General features: G+C 52.3%; 2 protein-coding genes across 15 annotated transcripts in view; one reads left to right on the forward strand and one right to left on the reverse strand.

Moving 5' to 3' along the window:
• The window catches only part of TBCE (tubulin folding cofactor E), a 70,905-nt gene extending 62,058 nt beyond the window's left edge, over positions 1 to 8,847 (forward strand). For 3 of the 5 annotated variants that reach the window (XM_072970994.1, XM_072970996.1, XM_072970997.1), the window contains 9 exons: positions 881 to 957; positions 2,116 to 2,211; positions 2,714 to 2,778; positions 2,866 to 2,930; positions 3,247 to 3,399; positions 3,784 to 3,937; positions 5,089 to 5,157; positions 5,672 to 5,731; positions 8,302 to 8,847. In XM_072970994.1, the coding sequence (XP_072827095.1) occupies positions 881 to 957; positions 2,116 to 2,211; positions 2,714 to 2,778; positions 2,866 to 2,930; positions 3,247 to 3,399; positions 3,784 to 3,937; positions 5,089 to 5,157; positions 5,672 to 5,731; positions 8,302 to 8,585 (1,023 nt within the window). In that variant the 3' untranslated portion in view covers positions 8,586 to 8,847. The remainder of the gene's footprint in view (positions 1 to 880; positions 958 to 2,115; positions 2,212 to 2,713; positions 2,779 to 2,865; positions 2,931 to 3,246; positions 3,400 to 3,783; positions 3,938 to 5,088; positions 5,158 to 5,671; positions 5,732 to 8,301) is intronic. The other 2 variants (XM_072970995.1, XM_072970998.1) reach the window with 1 other exon arrangement.
• B3GALNT2 (beta-1,3-N-acetylgalactosaminyltransferase 2) overlaps positions 7,626 to 18,973 on the reverse strand; it is a 49,251-nt gene continuing 37,903 nt past the window's right edge. The window contains exons 7-14 of one of the 10 annotated variants that reach the window (XR_012077279.1): positions 18,077 to 18,155; positions 14,752 to 14,935; positions 13,007 to 13,132; positions 12,244 to 12,403; positions 11,601 to 11,657; positions 11,258 to 11,340; positions 10,927 to 11,100; positions 9,891 to 10,027 (exon numbers count right to left, since the gene is read on the reverse strand). Coding sequence is in view for 8 of the 10 variants with exons in the window: in XM_072970999.1 (XP_072827100.1) it covers positions 8,676 to 8,760; positions 9,897 to 10,027; positions 11,601 to 11,657; positions 12,244 to 12,403; positions 13,007 to 13,132; positions 14,752 to 14,935; positions 18,077 to 18,155 (822 nt within the window). In the remaining 2 variants the exon portion in view is untranslated. Of the gene's footprint in view, positions 8,378 to 8,623; positions 8,783 to 9,868; positions 10,028 to 10,926; positions 11,101 to 11,139; positions 11,341 to 11,600; positions 11,658 to 12,243; positions 12,404 to 13,006; positions 13,133 to 14,751; positions 14,936 to 18,076; positions 18,156 to 18,973 lie in introns of those variants that run through there. The other 9 variants (XM_072971001.1, XM_072971004.1, XM_072971003.1 and 6 more) reach the window with 9 other exon arrangements.

Consider the following 18,973-nt stretch of genomic DNA (forward strand, 5'->3'; position numbering starts at 1 on the left):
CCTCTTGCTCCGCCGTGTCTGTAGCAGACGTGGGCCAGAAGCTTCTGGCCGCCCCGCTCCCCGCCAGGGTCCCTAGGGTGAGGCCGAGCCCAGGGTGGGCTCTGCTGCCTGCTCTCGCTCGCAGTTCACCCGGGAAGGCACCACTTGTGGTTGGTGGCCGGATCCCGAGTGGACGTGAGCGCCCCCGCCTGGCAGCCTCCAGGCCTCGGAGCCGGAACTGCCGTGTTCTGTCAGGGTAACTGACCTCACACCCCAGGACATCCCACTTCCAGCCAAGTGCGAACAGGTCCGTCCCAGCAGTCGTCCATCTGGGACTTGCCGCCATGGCTGCCTGACTTCCTCCTATGGCTCCTTCCTTGAGAGCTCCTCCCTCCCCGGACAGGAGGGGCTCCTGGAAACTCGGGCAGTGGAGATGCCAGTTACGGTCAAGTGAGAACATTGGACTCGTTGAGAAATCTTGTCCTGTTAGTAATATTCTCCATAAAACCAGTCTGGCACTGAGGATTGAGGAGGGGGTTTAGCATCAGTTTCCTTCCTTTGGTTCAACAGACTACATCCAATAATAAGAAGGTGCTAGGCCACCACCTCCAGTGCCACTTTGTCCAGGTCGGGATTCACCTGAGCGTGGGCTGACTCCTGCCTCGGGGCGTTCTGAGTGCACAGGGTACCTGCTCCCGTGTCACTGAAGCCCAGGCCTGGAAGTTGTTCATTCTGTCACCTGTCCACAAGCACCACTGGCCCCGAGGTTCTGCAACACAACGGCCAGAGGCACTTCATTTCTAAAACAGGGACTGAACTGAGCTCGCACGGAGGGTCTAGAAATACACACACAGGGGAAGGACCAGCGAGGCCGCTTCACCCTGACTTGTTTTCCCCCCAGGTGCTCTGCTGTGCCTCTGGGTGGCCAGTCCTGGAGAAGCTGTACCTTGAGTCCAACAATATCATCATTTCAGAAAGGTAACCAGGGTTTATGCGTCTGTCACCCCTCAGTCCTTCTGAATAAGTAAATGGTCTCATCATACCTCAGTAAATTTTAGAAGGATTTGCAAATAAGGATTAGAAAAATGCTCATTATGTATTGCCTTCGCAAATCAGAATGTCAACTCAAACTTCACTAAGAGGTTCTAATTAAGGAAACCCCATCAGAGCAAAAGCCTTGAATGAAATGTTTTTGAGGACATGAATCGTATCAGTTTTACATAAATATGTTTAACTTCTATTTCTAAATGGAAGTTCTGTAGGAAATGCTACAAGGATTAAATGATGGAGTTTAAATTAGCGTTGTCTCCGTATCCACAGTCAACCACATAGTCAGCCAGCCGCAGATGGAAAATATTTGGGGGGAAAATTCCAGAAAATTCCTAAAAGTAAAACTTGAATTTGTGGTGCACTGGCACCACTCACGGAGCATTTACATTGCATCGGGTATTGTCAGTGCTCTGGAGATGACCTAAAGGCATCCACACACGCGGGATGTGTGGAGGTTGGATGCAAATACTGTGTCATTTTATGTAAGGGACTGGAGCGTCCTCAGAATTTGGTGTCCGCAAAGGTCCAGGAACCAATCCCCCATGAATACTGAGGGACGACTTTATATATAAAAAGCCCATTTTCTTTGGTAAATTAAATATGTTGCTGCCTCATTTTCCTCTTTGGTTGGTATCGTTAAATTACTATGTAAAATAAACGTGGTCAAACTTATATGTTCTCAAAGGATTCAAAATAATGAAATTTTACTGTTCAGAGTGATTTTATGTATTATACAGGCAAATGCAGGTTTTTAAAAAGTTTAATTTTGAGGAAATTTTAGATTCTCATGCAGTTATGAGAAGTGGTACCCAGAGATCATGTGTACCTGTTACCATGTGCCCCGCTGGTAACATCCTGCAGAGGTGTGGTCCAGTGTCACGGCCCGGACCTGAGACTCGTCCAGTCGAGTACGGAACACGCCCTTCACCACCAGCACCCCATCCGCTGCCCTTTTAGAGGCGAATCACACGCCTGCCTCCCACCCCCAGCCCCTCCTTAACGCCAAGTGGCAGGTATTTTAAGGCTATATCTTTGACCACAATAAAGAGATTAAATTTATGTTGAAAAATGTTGTTTTCCATACAGGCCCGTGGATGTTCTGCAGACGGTCAAGTTACTAGACCTTTCCTCTAATCAATTAATTGATGAAAACCAGCTGTTTCTAATAGCACATCTGCCCAGGTAATCTAAGATGCCTGTTCCCATAGTGTTTAGTAACATTTTAGTGAGTGGATCATATGCTGTATGTACTTTCTGAGTGGAAATGTGGTGGTGGTGGAATTCCCAACCTGAGTCATTCCCTTGGGGAGGTTTTTACTTGAATTCGTTGGGATAATTGACTTGTGAACCGTGTCTCTGTCTGTACTGGGTAACTGAAGAATTTGGCCCCGGGGCTAAAATCAAGTCTGCCTTTGTTAAGCTTTGGGAAGCGAGACTGTGTCTCTTTCCTCCCTGAGACCCGCTTAGCACCTGGCACAGCAGGAGACACAGTAACTGTTTGATGATCGCAGAATCATCAGAAAGTGGCAGAGTCCACGCCCCATGTGGGACTTCCTGGTTTCTAAGCACTGCACATGGGACGAAAGCCTGGGGTGTAGGAAGAAACTTGCCAAGCCAGTCCGGGTGATAGCCCATAGCGTTTTACCTTGTTCTGTGTGACCAAATCTGACCTTTTAAATTTCAGATTAGAGCAGCTCATCCTTTCTGACATTGGGATTTCTTCCATACATTTTCCGGATGCTGGAATTGGTACATGACATGATTAAGTAACCTCGCCCTGCCCCGTGCTTGAGCTTGCTTCCCGTCCACTGTGTGACCGAGTCCTCCTTTTTCTAGGGTGCAAGACGTCCATGTTCCCGTCCTTGCAGTACCTCGTTCTAAATGACAATCAGATATCACACGTAAGGGCTCCTTCAGAATGGCCAGACCTGGTTGTCCACTCTCATGGGGGTTTGTAAGCTCCTTCTATTCAAGAGTATTTTAAATTGAAAGAGAGATGCTTCCTCAGGGTGAAACTCCTCATACCAACCCCAGAATCCTCGCTCGCACGTACGCAGCCCGTCGGTGGCTTTCACGGCCCCGGGGGCGCTAGCTGCAGGGGACGTCCCGGGCTCCGGGGCAGCGGGGGCCTGGGCGTTGCTGTCGCTGGTCCAGATCATCTGGAAAACCAGCCTGAAACGTGTTTCTTTCCGTGTGTCCTCCGTGGCCGGGTGGCAGTGGTCGGTTATCAGTGAGCTGGACAAGTTGCCGAGCCTGCACGCCCTGTCGTGCGCCAGGAACCCCCTGACCGAGGGCGGCAGAGACGCGCAGACCACCCGCCAGCTCATCATCGCCAGGGTCGGTCAGCTCCGAACCCTCAACAAGTGCGCGGTGAGCGGGACGGGCGGGCCCGCGGGAGGCGGGGGCGGGGGCGGGCTGCGTGGGGCCCAGGGAGTCCCAGGGCTGGCCTGTCCTCGTGGCCGTGGCTCCTCGTGGCCCCTCGAGGGGCTGCCCCGCTCCGTCGGACTGCGGGGCGCAGCGTCCCCGTGGCCTGCTGTGCGAGGCCGGGGACGGGCGCTGGTGCCTCCTCGGTGGCCGGCCTCGCGAGTCCTGCGCCCGCGGCGGGGGCCCGTGTGAAGGCGGCGCGGCCCGAAACCCGTCTTCTCTGAGTAACTGCTGGGTCCTGTCACTGTTAGCAAGGACGTCGCCGTGTGGCTCCCCTCCGCGGGGGCGGGGCGGGGGTGGGGCAGCGTCACACCGCGCTTCCCCGCGCAGGTTGAGCCCGAGGAGAGGCGCGGCGCGGAGCTCGACTACCGGAAGGCGTTCGGGGCCGAGTGGAAGGCGGCCGGCGGCCACCAGGACCCGGGCCGGGACCGGCCGAGCGCGGACTTCCTGGCCGCTCACCCCCGGTACCAGCTCCTCTGCCGCAGTGAGTCCTCGTCACCGTCGCCAGGGCCCTGGCCGCGCGGCTTCCTCGGGCGCCCCAGCGGGTCCCCGCGTTGTCGCTTCTCGGGGAGGGGGGGCTTCTCGCTCGTCTCGGTGGGCGAGACGCCCCTTCCTGGGCTCCGCAGCGGGGACCCGGGGGTGGGCGGGGACTTAATGAGGCAGCGGCCTCCCCCGCGGGGGAGCTGGGAGCCCCGGGGCGCCTGGCAGGGAGAGCCTGGCCCCCGCAGGCCCGCCGGGTCCCAGGAGGTGGGGACCGCCGGTCAGGAGGGGCAGGGGTTCCCCGGCGACCCCCACCCCGGGAGGTTTGGACGTGAGCAGCACTGAAGGTGGAACCGAGGCTCCGGTGTTGCTTTGTGCCCCCCAGGTAACTTTACTGTTCCTGAAAGTCAAGCGCTGTCCTGGCGCCCCGTGTGCCCAGTGCCCGCGCCTCCTCTCTGTCCCTGGTGGACTCACCATTTTGTTTTGACTTCATTATATTCCGAATTTCCCTTGTATGTGCTTTTCTTTTTTATTTATCTCCTGATGTGAGAGGCTCCCATGTAAACGCGTCTGGCTGGAGCGTTATCTTTGAAGAAGAAAAGCTGCCTGTGGGAAGCGCTTTGCAGTGGGGCCCTGAGGCTCCTGGTCTCTGTCACTGCGGGTGGGGAAGGGGGCTCCTAAGTAAAGCAGCCCGGCAGGCAGGGCCCAGGGTCTCCCTGCTCAGGACAGAGCAGATGCGGCGCATTTACACCCAAGTCACCCCGGGCCCAGCCCCGGCTGGAGCAGAAGGCATGGCCTTCCTGCACGGATGGCTGCACCCGGGGAAGGTGTCCCGTGACCCGGGGAGAGAGGGAGCCGTTACCAAAGGTGAAACTGAGAATCGCGGTTTGAAGTATTTGGAGGTGCAGTGCAGCTGGTGGGCGCTGTCTCTGGACGGGGGACACAGGTGCCGAGGAGGACTCTAGGAGGCGGCTGCCGTCCATCCCTCCAAAAATAAACGAAGTAACTGAGTGACAGGGAGCGAGCAGGCCCCAGGTTAGCGTCCCCGCTGCCGCTGCTCCATCTGGGAAAGGAGAGGGCCGTGCTGACACTTACCTGCGTGCTTCTCTCTGCAGTGGGCTTTGGGTTTATTTCCTCCTTTTGTCTCTACCACAGAATACGGTGCACCTGAGGATGGGGAGCTCAAAACGCAACAGCCATTTCGGCTCAAAAACCAGCTACTAAGTAAGAACCTCACATTCACAGCCCATTAGCACCGAGTCCCCAGGGGCTGAGCCACAGGGATGACCCAGGGGTGGCTTGTTTCTCTTCAGGACGCCCTGAAAAGAGTACTTCAGTATTTACACAAATGATGGATTCTCAGATACGTTAAGTTCTTAGGTTCAACATTTTAGCAAGATTCCATGCTTGCAGCTCACTGGCTAGTGTGATAAACGCGGGAACTAGCCAAGTAGGGAACTGAGCTGTGATTTGGAAATGTGTGAGTGTTCTTGCGCTTGAAAACCTGGATGAATTGTCCGGAAGGCAGTAGTAAAGGGAGAAGGGGAGGCGGCAGAACGTCGGTCCAGCCACGCTGGTGCTGGTGCTGGTGCCTCAGCGAAGCCCTAAGAGAAGGCACGTTCAGCGCCAGGCCTCCTGCCCTTCCTGGGCGCCGAACCCGGCTGCCCCAGAGCAGCGTCCCTGCGTGTAACTTAATCCTTACAGTACAGGGCTCACTCTCTTCCTTTTTTCTTTCAAGCCCTGAAGATAAAATGTCCTAATGAACTTGATCAGGAAGTCGTAGAGAAGCCCCTGCCAGGTAAGGAGGAGTCTGCCACCCCTGTGTGCTTCGGAACCGTGCGCGCGTTGCCGGGAGGGAAACTGCGTCGCGTGTGAATGTGGACTTAGGCAGCTTATGGCTTTTCGCTAGTCCCTGACGTCCTAAAATGCAGTCGATCGTGCGAACGCCACTCCCCCTGAAAGCTCAGGTTGCCTGTAAGTTTTCAGCTTGTCTGGGAAGCAGCCCTGTTAGGATTGCGTGGCCCGCTGCGTGCGCCCAGCCCTGGGTTCCAGGCCTCTCTGCGCCCCCGGCTGTCTAGTTCCCCCATTGTTGCTCTGGGGGTTTCTCAGCCAGGGAGATGGGCGTCCTGGGCTCGCGGTCTGTCTGGCTCTCCCTTCGTGAAACAGGGCGCTGCGTTGTGAGGGGGCAGGCGTTTAGGCTCAGCGGCATGACGCCTGCTCCTCACCAGCCAGGGGCCCTGCACAGACAGCTCCTGGGCACTGACTCCTCATGGAAGCACTGAGCTGGTTTTCCTGGAAAAAACTTCAGAACTTTAAATCTTGATGCTACTCGAACTGAATTCATTTTATTTGGAAAATAAGTACTTTTATGTCAACAAATTAGATCAACATAACTTACCCTAAATTTGCACTGAAAAGAAAAATTACAGTCTGAATCTTTAGTACACCGTGAATCTCAAAATTAAACTTGATTCACAGTTAAATACAAAAATATAAACAGCTGAAATTTAGCATAGCAAGGATTTGAAGAAATAAGATACCTATCACACCGTAAATGACAGGTGAAACACCTTTCTGTTTGCCTGTCCGTGCCGTGAACGCACACGGATTTTTAAATTCATTTTATCATGTAACACAAGCTCATCACAGTCCTGCCTGTGGAAGGCTTGGGTTGTGCCCATGATTGACAACATCGTTCAGTACCAGTTACCAGCTTTACTCCGTTTTACTTACTAGTAATCCAGTTGCTATTCCTCTGATGTGGAATTTGCTGCTGTTGCACAATGACAAATTAAAATTAGCGGTTCCCCTTTCCTTACTTTGTTTCAAACTTGACTGTCAGGAAAGGCAGCCCTGAGGCTGGGCAGGTGAGAGGGACCAGAGCTTCCTGTGTGGGTGGCTGGCTGTGGACGTCTCTGCACCTGTCCTCCCCTCCAGACGCTGCTGGGGAAGGTTCTCATTAGATCTGTCAGGCTTTCCTTTCCGGGGCCACTCTGGGAAGGCCCTGAACCCCCGGGCAGGGACTGTGGCCGGTGGTGAGGGGTCGTGGCCCTGGCTGACGGTGACCGTGACCGTGGGCGCCCCTCCCCGCCTGCCCCGTGTCAGTCGCCTGCGGGTGTGCCTGAGCCTGTCACCTCCGGGTCGAACTGGCAGGTTAGCGTTCCCAGAGGACATCCATGTAACAGCTGCGCTTCACCTTCAGAGCCCGAGTCCTGTGTTCTGCAGATGTTCTTACCGTCATTCTGAGGGCATGTGCTGTAAATACCAAACCACGAACATAACTAACCTTTACAAAGTGATAAATGTAAAAATCCTGCAACATCTTTTTTTTGCTCATCAGATTAGCAAAAACAAGACAGTCATGTGAGGCTGGCATGAAATCCAGTATTCCCTTTCTGTAAAGTCAGGTGGGAACTGGTATAAACAGTCTGAAACACATACGCATTGTGACCAAAATGCCTTGCGGCATTGTAGTGAAAAAATAAACACAATCTAAATATTTACCTGTGGGAGGATGGCTGTGTCAGTTCTGGGAGAGCCAATCCTCGTCCCAGGATGAGAGCTGGTCCCCAACAGCTTCTGAAAGGGCAGGGCTGCCTGTCACGTGTTCACACAGCAGAGCAAGTGAGGTTAACTGCCATGACGTGTATCTCTAAGTGTCGTCACTCAACATACACACACAAACAGGCCAGTTTTATTCTAAAATAAAGGTAACATTTATTATCACAAGTTGCATAAAAACAGGTTTTAGAAAAATTTTTGATAGAAAAATACTTGAACACGTGACATTTGTAGGAACACCACACTACTGCTGTACCTCCAGCTAAAGCTTCAAACTACATTTCTCTTAATCAAAATATCCAGTATTTACGACTACCATCTTTGGAAAGAAGTTCATAGCGTTTTCTGAACAAACCAAAGCACCACTCGTTAGGTGCCGCTCCACGTGCAGAGTGCGCTCACACTGCGATGGTGACAGACGGTGGTGCCGGAGGGGCGTGTGGGTCATCAGTCCGCCCTTCACTGCACAGAGGAGACGAGGGCCAGAGACTGAGACGTCCTCTCGGTAACTCACAGGTCAGAAGTCACAGAGACTCGATGACTTCGCTCACATCACCCCTCTGCGCTGCGAAGGGGATCTCTGGTTTATCCAGACTGAGGAACCAGTAACCACCACTGAGAGGGTGTGAAAATGCAGTGTCCAAGAGCACTTAGGTCAGACGTCGGCTCCACCTCCCACCGAGTGGTGTGACACCAAGATCTGTGAAACGAACTGACAGCTGCGGTGACAACTGCAGGCTTGTCACGTGAGCCGGATTGACAGGGAGCTGTCACTTGAGAGAACTGATGGGCTCCTTTCCTTGACAGAATCCATGACCATCCAGAAGGTGAAAGGCTTCCTGTCGCGTCTCCTCAAGGTCCCCGTGGCGCAGCTGCTCCTGTCCTACGAAAGTCCCAAAGTAAGTCGCCCAGCAGAACATGCAGTCAGCGAGTCCCCGGCGTGCCGTGCTGTTGAGTGCCACCTCTGCCCACGCGCTCTAAGTGGAACCACATTTCTGTGCTCAGAGGGGAGGGCACGGAACAGGCTGGGTCACATCTGTCTTAATCACCCCCTGTCTGTTCTAATTTTAGATGCCGGGCAGGGAGATTGAACTAGAAAATGACCAACAGTCATTACAGTTTTATTCTGTGGAAAACGGAGACTGTCTGTTAGTGCGATGGTAACAGCCAGCTGATAAACCTCAGAGGTTAGCCCGCTCGTGGTGGCTGGGTTCCTGGGAGACGAACGGCTTACGGGCTGTGCTGTCAGAGGCTTTACGGCGTGCCCTGAGTAGAGAACAGCTCGTGTCTGTAGAGGGAAGAGACCATTTCTAGGCTTGTACGTAGCAGCAGTAATAAAGCCTCTGCCCCCGCTATGGTTTTCTGACTTTGTTTCATATTTATTTTATTGTTCATGACTTTCATGATGTGAAGATTTAAATACTAAATAGAACCTCTCTAATGTCTGTCCTAAGAGCAGTTTTAATGGAATCCTCTGTTGACGGGACAGGTGCAAAGGTCGCGCGGTGACTGGGCGGCGGTCTGGGCAACATCCCTTCAGCGCCAGGAGGCGCAGCCCCCGAGCTGCGGGAGCGCTGGGCCTCCCTCGGCGCCGCCCTTCCCAGCGCCGACAGGCCGCACGTCCTGCTTCTCCCCAGGTGCACCTAAGCTGGTTCTGCAGAATGTGCCCAGCCCTGACGGGCCGTCACTGAGAACAGGCAAACAGCAGGCAACGCCGGAAGGAAGCAAAACGAATTCTTTCAGCTGAGAAACAGCCTTTCCCGTGGCACTAAAACCCCGCGAGTGCTGGATTTTACTTACGACACGTCAGCATTTGCTTCGCTGGGAGCAGTAACTGTGATCTTGGGGAAACTTGGGTGCTATTCGTCCCCTTCATAAATGAACTTTAAAACTTCACCAGGCCCAGAACTGAGAGTCACACTGGCTCCTTCTCAAGCTGCCCTCGTCATTCAGAGCCACAAAATCTGCCATGACTTCCAGAAACCCCAAACTTCAGTGTAAGTGACACAGATCACAGAGCATTTCTGTGAGTTCTTTTTGGGCCTTAATTATTCTAATTACACTCTACAGAGCTAGTCTGCAATCCAGGTGGAAAGTCAAACTTCAGGTTACTAAAGATTTCTGAATCAAGCCGAGTTTTAACCAAAAACGACAGGTAATAAATTACTAACTAGAAATGATACACTGGGGTTTAGAAATATTATCTTTTTATAAACAGTTGGGTATTTTTTCAAAGCGTCTTCCAATATATAAGTAACATTTTTCTTATGCTACAGTATTCGTTTATTTTTAAAAACGAACTTTTGTGCAAATGTTAGGAAGTACCACGCTGGTTCCAGCAAAGTGCCAGCAGAACCGTCCTGAAAGACCAAACCTCAGCTGGAGAGCGCGGGCGCCGTCACCTGGCCGCGCACTGGCAGGGGTCCCCGCCCGACTCCTTCAGCTCCCACAGCGCGGCCAGCTCCCGCGGGGAGTACTGCGGGGACGACAGCATCCCCGGCTCGCACGTCTTCTCGCACAGCCACAGGCCGTCCTGGTGAGAAACAGCAGGCTGACCTGGGTGCTGCAGGGCCTCGCTGCGGACAGACAGCGCATCCCAGCCGCCCCATGGCCCAGGGGAGACGGGGTCACTGCAGAGACGGCCTGGGGCGCGGTAGGAGATCACCCAGGGAGTCCAGTGAAGAGGACGCTCAGAAACCATAAATGGAGTCTCACGTTCGCTGCTGAAGGCGGCCAAGCCGCGGTGCAAGAGCAGCTGGTTGGAGGGAGTGCTCACGGTGCTGCCCCGGGAGCCCCGTGAGCTGGGGAGTTTCCTTTTCACAAGTGAGAAACTGAACTAAGACGACACTTGCTCAGGGTCACAGTGACTTTAAGCTGGTAAACTGAGCCAAGGAGGGACCATACCAGGCTGCTGGACGCCTGGGCCTGTGTGCTCCCTACCAGCCGACCTCCCCTACAGGATGGCAGCGCACGGATCCATCGAGAACACAAAAATGGGGGCTGTCGTAAAACAGGCCCTTCTAAAGTGTGGCTGACCTGGGTGGGGGGGAGGAGAGGGACTGGAGAGGGTGCGGCCTTGGGGTCGGCTATGCCCTGAAGATGCCGTGGTGCTAAGGCCATGCTGGGGACCTGACCAGCGCCGCCTCCTGGGAGCTATGCCCCTTGCGGCCGAGCCACTCCACGAGGACTAAAAACAAAGCTGCGCAGAGGCTGGTCTGTGTCTCAGCCCTGACCCCAGCTGGGTGGGTGTCAGGCACACGGGGGCCTGCGGTGGGAGGCGCGTCCTGCAGCCCTGGGAGTACCAAACAGAAATGCAAAGACTGTGATGCCCTTAGGAGCGCGGCACCCAAAGTGGCGGTCCTCTGTGGCCTGCACCCCGAGTACAGAGCGCAGCTTCCAGGAACAGGAGGTGACAGTATAAAGTCAACACACCAGGAAATGAGCATGGTGAGCAGCGGTCTGCAGGGACGGCTCTGCACCGACCACAGCCGTCAGAGCCATCGGACCCGGAGTGACGGTGCTCATCGGGAAGGGCCAGGGAGGGGCCTGAAGCAGGAGCGCTTGCCCAGGTTCGCTGCTGCTCCCCGCGCGACACTGCAGTCAGAGCTGGAGAATCAGCAGAAACCTCTCAGGCGGAGGCCAGCCCTGTGCTTGCCACCTTCCCAAGGCGCCACCTCTGGTCTCGGCACATTCCTCTTTTCTCTGGCTCAGTTACCAGTGTATTTTAAAAGACACCTCACAGTATGTTATCCAAGTGTTTTACCTGCATCAGTCGGAAGAGCTGAAGGGCTCCTGGACCCGCTCACTGCTGGAATCTAAAGTCAGCTGATTCTTTACGTTTTAAAGCTGCAAAGAATTTCTGATGAAATCTAAAAAACCGAATTCTTCTTTATGGGTAGGGGACTTTCCATTCAAAGCATTTCCTTTAGTTTTAAACTCAGAAAAATGCTACATGAGACCGAGGCGGCTCACTGTGAAGCCAGCCGAGAGCCCAGTTCTGATGCCAGCAGCTCTTTCCTGCCCGGTTCCCGCCCAGGCTATGACGGGGAAACCTGGCTGCCTGAACTCCCCGGAGCCCGAGCCCAGCCCCGCACAAACGTGCTCACCTGGTACCGTTTAGGTCCAATGGCCGCCATCCAGATGCCCATGCTCACATCTTCACCCTACACGTGCCCGTCAGGTTTAAGATGTAAGAATGTCAATGTGGTTTCATCTGGAAGGGCAGTGCCACACCCATCCCATAAGTAACCTTTCTCTTCTGGCTGGTGATTACTCTAAAATGAAATGCCAAGTGTGCGTGAGCACTGACACAGTAAAAGCTACTGGGCGTTCACATGCAGTGCGCACACCACAGTGAGCTCAGACCGCGTGTGTCACCAGCCCCTCCCGCGGACCCGAGTCCGCCTCGAGCAGCGGGAGAGGCTCGGGTCGGAGGACAGGCAGCCACTGCCGACACTGTCAGCAGAATCGGCAGAGAAGGAAGCTTCACCTCCAGCCTCACACCCCTCCAGGGACTGGACCTTTCCATGTAGCTGAAGACAAAATAAGCGGGCTCGAAGAGGGTTCAGGAATAGAATTTAGAGCTAGGATTTGAGGGACAGGAGTGTACCCTGCGCCTTTGAGGCTGGTTCCTGCAGAAAGAATAACAGGCTTCTCCCCAGGGCAGACGGCTCTGGGTCCGGGGGCGGGATACGGGCCAGACAGGACTTCCTGGAGGAGTACACTCGTGGGTCGGTACCCCGCCCTTACCTGGTAGGTCTTCAAGCGCCCCGAGTTGCTGGCCAGCCAGTGGACAATGTCCTTGGAGATCACATACCCCGACCCGCACGCAAAGGCGGGGTACACGGGGCTGGGGTACTCCAGCTCCTGCCACTTCCCAGTTCGGTCAACCGCCCAGTTCAGCCTGAAACTGAGATTCAGAGTAAGCTGGCTTCTCGGGGCTGTCCTGACACGTCTACCACTAGACGCCCGAGTCCTGAGTCGTCACTACAGAGGAACGCCCTGCGGGGGGAGGGGAGGGGAGGGGGAGAGGGTATGTTCTAGGGAACTCTATCTAGTGGTGGTTTACACGCAAGACCAGTAAGTTAAATTCAGAGTCCCCGCTGTCAAGTTTCTGAATCATCTTGTGTACCGACACTAAAAAAAATTAAAAAATGAATCACCAGTCCATACTGCATTCCTACAGAGACAGAAAACGGCTTCAGAAACGGGTCACAAGTTTATTCTCATGCAGAACTTCAGCCCAGCCACTTCTAATCTGAGCAGCACTTACTCGTCGGGCAGGAGGACAAGAGCCACAGTTTCCTCCACACACGTTAGCTGGAGGTTTTCCATTTAAGAGTGTTTTCCTCCTCTAATTGCAGATGAGTAAAACACAGTAAGCCAGATAGGGACACCTCCTAGCCCGACAACATTTTCTCACGGAAAACTATGTCTATATTTCATTCTAAGTAAATGACGTTTGGTCAGGGACAGGAGAGGAACGCCAGCGGCCTCACAAAGTCCAACTTACTTTCCCCACCAAAAGTTAGGCCCGTCCAGATTCTTGAGGGCAATTCTGTTAAAAACGGCTTCTAAGTCTATGTAACAGTCATCATCTGTCTTCAGCAACAAATCGAAATCGGTTGTTTCCACGGTCCTGTTGGCGAAAAGGGGGATGAGAGTCAGTACGTCCCTGCAAGGAGACAAAGGCACGCTGACATGACCAGCTTCTGTTCTTCCAGGGTCGGGAACGCCTGCGATAACAGGACACTGCTGCGCCCAGCTGCAGGCCTCACTTTGTCTCCACTGAGCAGCCACGCCGGTTTTAGAAGGTATAAAGGGAAAAAACACTGAAGATCTGGCTTAGTGGAACATAAAATCTTAAGCACATCTGAGAGACATGTGAACTGGGCCCGGTGTTCTCAGGATGAGGGGACAGGTGTCCCCCGGCTCACACAGAGAGCTGCGGAACGGCAAGATGGGTCTGTGCTGCTGTTCGTGTGACACTCAGTTCATGGTTTTTTACAAAGTTGAGTTAACACACTGAAATGCATTTTCCCCTGGAAACGGTTTCTAGCTATTCAGCTACTACAAATGACCTTCTGGAAGGCACAAGAGGGTGATTCCATTTATCTAGACATAAAAAAAATATACAGTGGCAACCAGAGACAAAACTGACTCTTTCATTTCCCATCGCCAGTCCCTGTACCTCTTTGTTTCAAAAACCCAGACTCTTGCTAGGGAACCAGTCAGATGACAGAAATATGAATTAAAGAAATCGGGAGAAAGTTTCACTAAGTCACAAAATGGTGAATTTACAAGTCCACAACAAAAAGCATAACCCTATGTTTCTAAAGTTTATTTCAATTAACAGCATAATGCTAATAAGAAACAAACTTTTGTGATAAAGGCAGTGAGGCCACAGATGAGTTGACTGACTCAAGATGAGTGAATAATGACGGTCTCCTTTATGGTGTGGAGGGCAGATGGGGGTGGGCTGCTGGGAATCGGGTCCCAGGAAACAAGCTCACTGATAATTTTAAAAAAAGCCAAAGGCAGAGATGTAAACATACTTTATAGGTTTGGTCTGGACAGAGAAGCAGATTTCAGTTCTGCTGTCAGGGTGGACAGCAAATGGTAGGGCCCTAGAGGAGCTCAGCAACATTAACAACTAAGTATCCAGTGAGTAACAGTTACTGCTACTTATGTCGTTGTTGGCATCATTACAAAGGTAGGAGTTACACCTGCGACCCGAGACGCCTGGGAGGGTCGGGAAGTGACGGTGTGATGGCTCTGAGGGCTGAGGAATTTTATCTTGCATAAGCGTTCCGGGTTAGAGCGGGCAGAGTAAGTGGGTGGAGGAGAGAGAAGTCGGCTGTGGATACTCAGATGAACAGACTTGGGCCAGGAGCCTGAGAGCCAGTGACTAAATGGGGGACAGGGGTAGGGGTGACTGGGTGACAGTGGGCTGTTTTCACACTCACTGATTTTCGTCCCATGTGGGCCTGAGACAGCTACGGCCAGCGGGAATGACTCAAAGTGAATCAATTTCTGCCTCATTTGTTTTTGATAGATTAGTGTCATTCACACTGTGGACCCGCCAACCTGAGCAAGAAAATGGCAGCCTTTTAGATCAGTCCACACGAAGAACCAGGATCCGACAGATCACAGCCCAGGTGGTCAGGGCTCTTAGCTTTGTTTTTTTAAAAAAAAATGTCAGTGGCTTGATGTCGATGAATTCTTTCTACATCAGAAGAAAAATAAAGCAGCACCCACCATCGATAGAAGTTCAGTAACTTCGCAGGGACGTTCCGGTAAGTGTCGATGACGTCCACGAAGACAATGTCACCATGGAGGCGGCTTTCCTCCTTCAGCAAGGCGTCCTCTTCCTGAAGATTACTTATGTGGTCAAGGAGTCTTCGGGGGCGAGAATGAAGGTTTTTTAAGAGAGCGTCACCTTCTGAAAAGGAGAAGAGAGTTTGAGAAAAATGCTATAGCAAACTTAAGACTCAGAACTTACAACACGCTGTGCACTAATACCCAGCAGAAGTACAGCTGTCCGGCTCCGGGAGGCAGGGACACAGGAACTGGGCACATGGCTAGCGCGAGGACAAACGGGCATGCTCCCTCTGGAGAGCGACGCCTCAGCTCCTCGCTAGGCCGGGCTGAAGGCGTGCTGGCGACGTGTTAAGTCCACGTGCAGATGTGGCCCTAGACCCTGTGTGTGCCACGCTCACAAGGACACTTACTGCAGCAGCGTTACTGACAGCAGGAAAATGGAACTGGCCTAAGCGCCCAGAGACAAGGGCTACACTGTGGTATGTTTACGTGAGGGAAACACAGCAGGTAAAAAACCTAACCCCATCTCGCATGTGAACAGCGATGGCACCGAAAACCAATGCTGAGCGAGAAAAAGAATCTTGTCAACTGAAACGTACATATGATACCACAAATTATAAATGACAAAGTACCAGAAACTCCATGTGATGAACGTACACGGGTGGTGGAAGGCAGAAAACTAAGAACAAGAGGGCACATGGGAATTTCAGGACAGCGGGGTCCCCTCGAGGGGAAGGGAGAGGGACAGGGCGGGGGAGGACTGGGGGGGCTTCGACTGTTTCTAGAATGCTTTTTCTCTGAAAAAAAAGGAGGCAAATATGACAAAATGTAAATGTGTGAATTCTGCAGCAAGCACATGGGCGTTCTTTGCAGCAGCCCGTCTGGTTTATCTACAGTATCTTGTAACACACATGGCTACCGTGTGCTTCACAGACAGTTTAACTACCGCCTCCTGAGCTGCCAGTCACTTGTCATGTTTGTGGAGGACTAGCCTCATGAGGCAGCTCTTTCTCTAGGGCAGGGCTTTCTCAACTGTCTCAATCAAATTAGGAAGTTTCTGAATAAAAAGTGGCCGAGGGCTGGGGAAAGGAAACTGGGAGGGAACGTGGCGTGCTGCTCTCTACGCCTCATACCTGCAGACAGGCTGGGGCTGGGGGCGGGGAGGACCTGTATTTGATTTCCACCCCCGCCATGGTCTGCGAGGTACGGGACACATGGCACGTTTCTGGGCCTCAGTATTGTCACCTGTGAAAGGAGGAGCGGGGCTCCATCAGTGGCTCCCTCAGAATGCTCACTGAGGTAGAGATTCCTAGGCCCCAGGCCTAAAGATGTAGCAGGTCTGGGGTGCAGCCCAGGGAGCTGTGTTTCTAACCTGGGACTTTCCTGTAACTTTGCTGCAGCTACCCTTGAGAAACACAGGCCTAAATGACCTTGGGTCCCTTCCAACTCTTACACTCAACTGTGGCGTCTTCACAGCTCAGCAGTAGAGCACGTGCCTAGCACACACAAGGTCCTGGGTTCAATCCCTGGTGCCTCCTCTAAAAATAAGTAAACCTAATTATCCCCTTCCCCCCAAAAAGCTAAAAAAATCAATTAAAAATAAGGATAGATATACACAATTTAACACCTGAAGGAAAGAGAATGTTACAAAACTGCAGTAATAGGAAAAGGGTTGATAACAAGATCAGATGAGAAACTAAGTACAGGCTTTTTCATTCACCAGTTGTACGTTTTGTTTTGTACTAACGCACGTATCTGAAATGTGTGAGTATACAGAAGTACGTCTGCGTGTGTTTTAAGTCTGATCATCTGTCCAGGTGCTATTTAAAAGAATCGCATGGTTACAGCCTCTCAAACTTCAAAGGCATCAAATCCATTTAGGGAACTTGTTAAAATACAGGTATCTGAGCTCCAATCCTGAAGATTTTTAACTCTGTAGGTTGAGGTAGGGCCCAGGAGAGACACCAACGCCCAAGAAAATTTGAAAACTTGTGTACCATGTGATTCTTCTAAATACCATAGATCCTCAGCTTTTTAAAAACTTATATACAGATTTTCAGATATATCCAAGTACATGAGAAGAAAACCTATTCATTTAAATTCCCTTTACCCTAAAACTTGAGTTATTTCTCTCTTGTTTGAAAGGGATTGTCCTCAGACAAGGCTTAATCCATTGGCCTCAGTGAGAGAAAATTTATGCTCAACAGCTGTTTCAGGAACAGGAGCTGCTCCCTGTAGACCAGTTTGGTGCCGGAAGTCTCGAGGGCCCCTCAAGGTTTTCAAAACTCCTGACGGTACAAACTTGAACTAACTGGCAAGAGGAAGGAAGCTGCTAGACGTTAAGTCAGATGGTGTGGTAGCACTTGTACCTGGCCCCCAAGAGTGGCCTGACCCCTCGTCTGAGTTCCCCAGGGCCCGGCCATCAGCTGGCCTCTGGTGAGCTACACTGATACCTTCCTTGACAGAGTGGTTTCACGGTTTTATGAAAAATCTCTGGACTAAAATTAAGGATCCCTAAATTTTTAAATCTCTTTTAATGGCAAGCTTGTGGGCAAAACCTAGGTACCTGTTCCAGCCTAGTATTAACGGCTGATCTAAGAACAGAAATACTTCTAATGCAGAAACACTGGAAATAAAGATGCTAGAAATAAAAAAGCCACGGCCCATTCACATCCTCAGACTGCTGGCAGAGGCCTCGAACAGAGGGTCTGCCCACCCGCAGCTCTGCGCTGCTAAGGGAGCCCCCTGGAGACTCGCCTTGCAGAATCCGGCCTCTGCCTTCCCAGGCACTGTGAGCCTTTGGGGAAGCTGTCCTGATCCTTTTACAGGAACCCAGGATCCGCAGGGCTTTGCGAGCCAGAGAGAAGCACTGGGCAGAGCCTCTCTTCACCAAGTGATGACCAGGACACACGGCCAACAGCAAGTGTGCGGACAAGAGTTTTTCCTTCTGAAAGATGACAAGTGCAGAACTCGGGATTCGCAGATGCGGGGAGTAAAAGGAGCGTCGCTCGGGAAGACAAACAGCCACTTCTTTTTGGGGGTGATGGGAATGGTCTGGAGTTAGTGGAGAGGGTTGCAGAACTCAATATACTAAAAACCACTGACTCAAACACTTAAAAGAGGTAAATTACAGGGTATGTGAATTATATATCAACAAAACTATTACTTTCAATGACAAAAAAAAAATTACCCTTCATGTTCAGAGTATGAAGATTAGGTAGGTGAGAGTACGTATGCTTTTCGACTCAGCCAGCTGACTTACCCTGAATAGTGAAAATAAAACCGCCTGCGACTCCCTCCGCACCTTCCGTGAATTCATGGGGCAACGCCCCCTCCCCAGCCTGAAAGGAAAGAGAACAGAAGTGCTCGATGTTTCATTACTGAAGGTACACTTCTTATTTGTGAAAACTGAGTCGGCAAAACTCATCATGTGACTGGTCCACAGCACACAAAGCTGCCCAGGGTACTGGTCCACCAGGCAGCTCTGCCGCGGGGTGACAGCAGCGTTCTGCCACTCGCGCTGTCAACGACAGTGCCCACGATCTGGTCCAGCAGTCCAGACAGTGTTCTGAATTCCAACTCACATAGTCATGTATTCTTGAACTTGCCACCGACAATATCACAAAGACTGATTTTATTTTACATCCTGGCCCCACCATGTGAAAAAATTATTGCCACCTTTGGTTTCTTGGAGATTGAAAATGCCCGTGAGTTCAAATTCATCAGATTCCTCGAGGCACATGTTTAAACATCACTATTACCCGGCAGAGAAGAGCCCCTCCAAGCACACAGTTCAGACGAGCCCGATGACTCATGTTGTTGCAGGAGCCTGGACGTGCCTGTGCCCACTGCCAGCAACAGTCCCTCCTACCTCCTGGGGCTGGGAGACCCTTTGTGACCAGAGACTGACTCCTCCTCACCTCACCAGGCACACGATGCCCCGCCTCCGTGCTGCACAGCACTCATCCCACCGGCCCTGCCCTGGGTCTGGGTCTGCTTCAGCTCGGCCACGGCACTTCCTCCGCACACTCACCTAAGAGGGCCTACGGCTTGGCTGTTCCTCCTCTGAACAGATCCTTCTAGCAGAGCTGTGCTGCACAGAGCAGTTACTTCACGGCTGGGAGAGAGACAGCAGTGCTCGGAGGCCATCTAATTCCGA

This window comes from Vicugna pacos, chromosome 11 (assembly GCF_048564905.1).
Source record: "Vicugna pacos chromosome 11, VicPac4, whole genome shotgun sequence".
In the NCBI taxonomy this organism is placed as follows: domain Eukaryota; kingdom Metazoa; phylum Chordata; class Mammalia; order Artiodactyla; family Camelidae; genus Vicugna; species Vicugna pacos.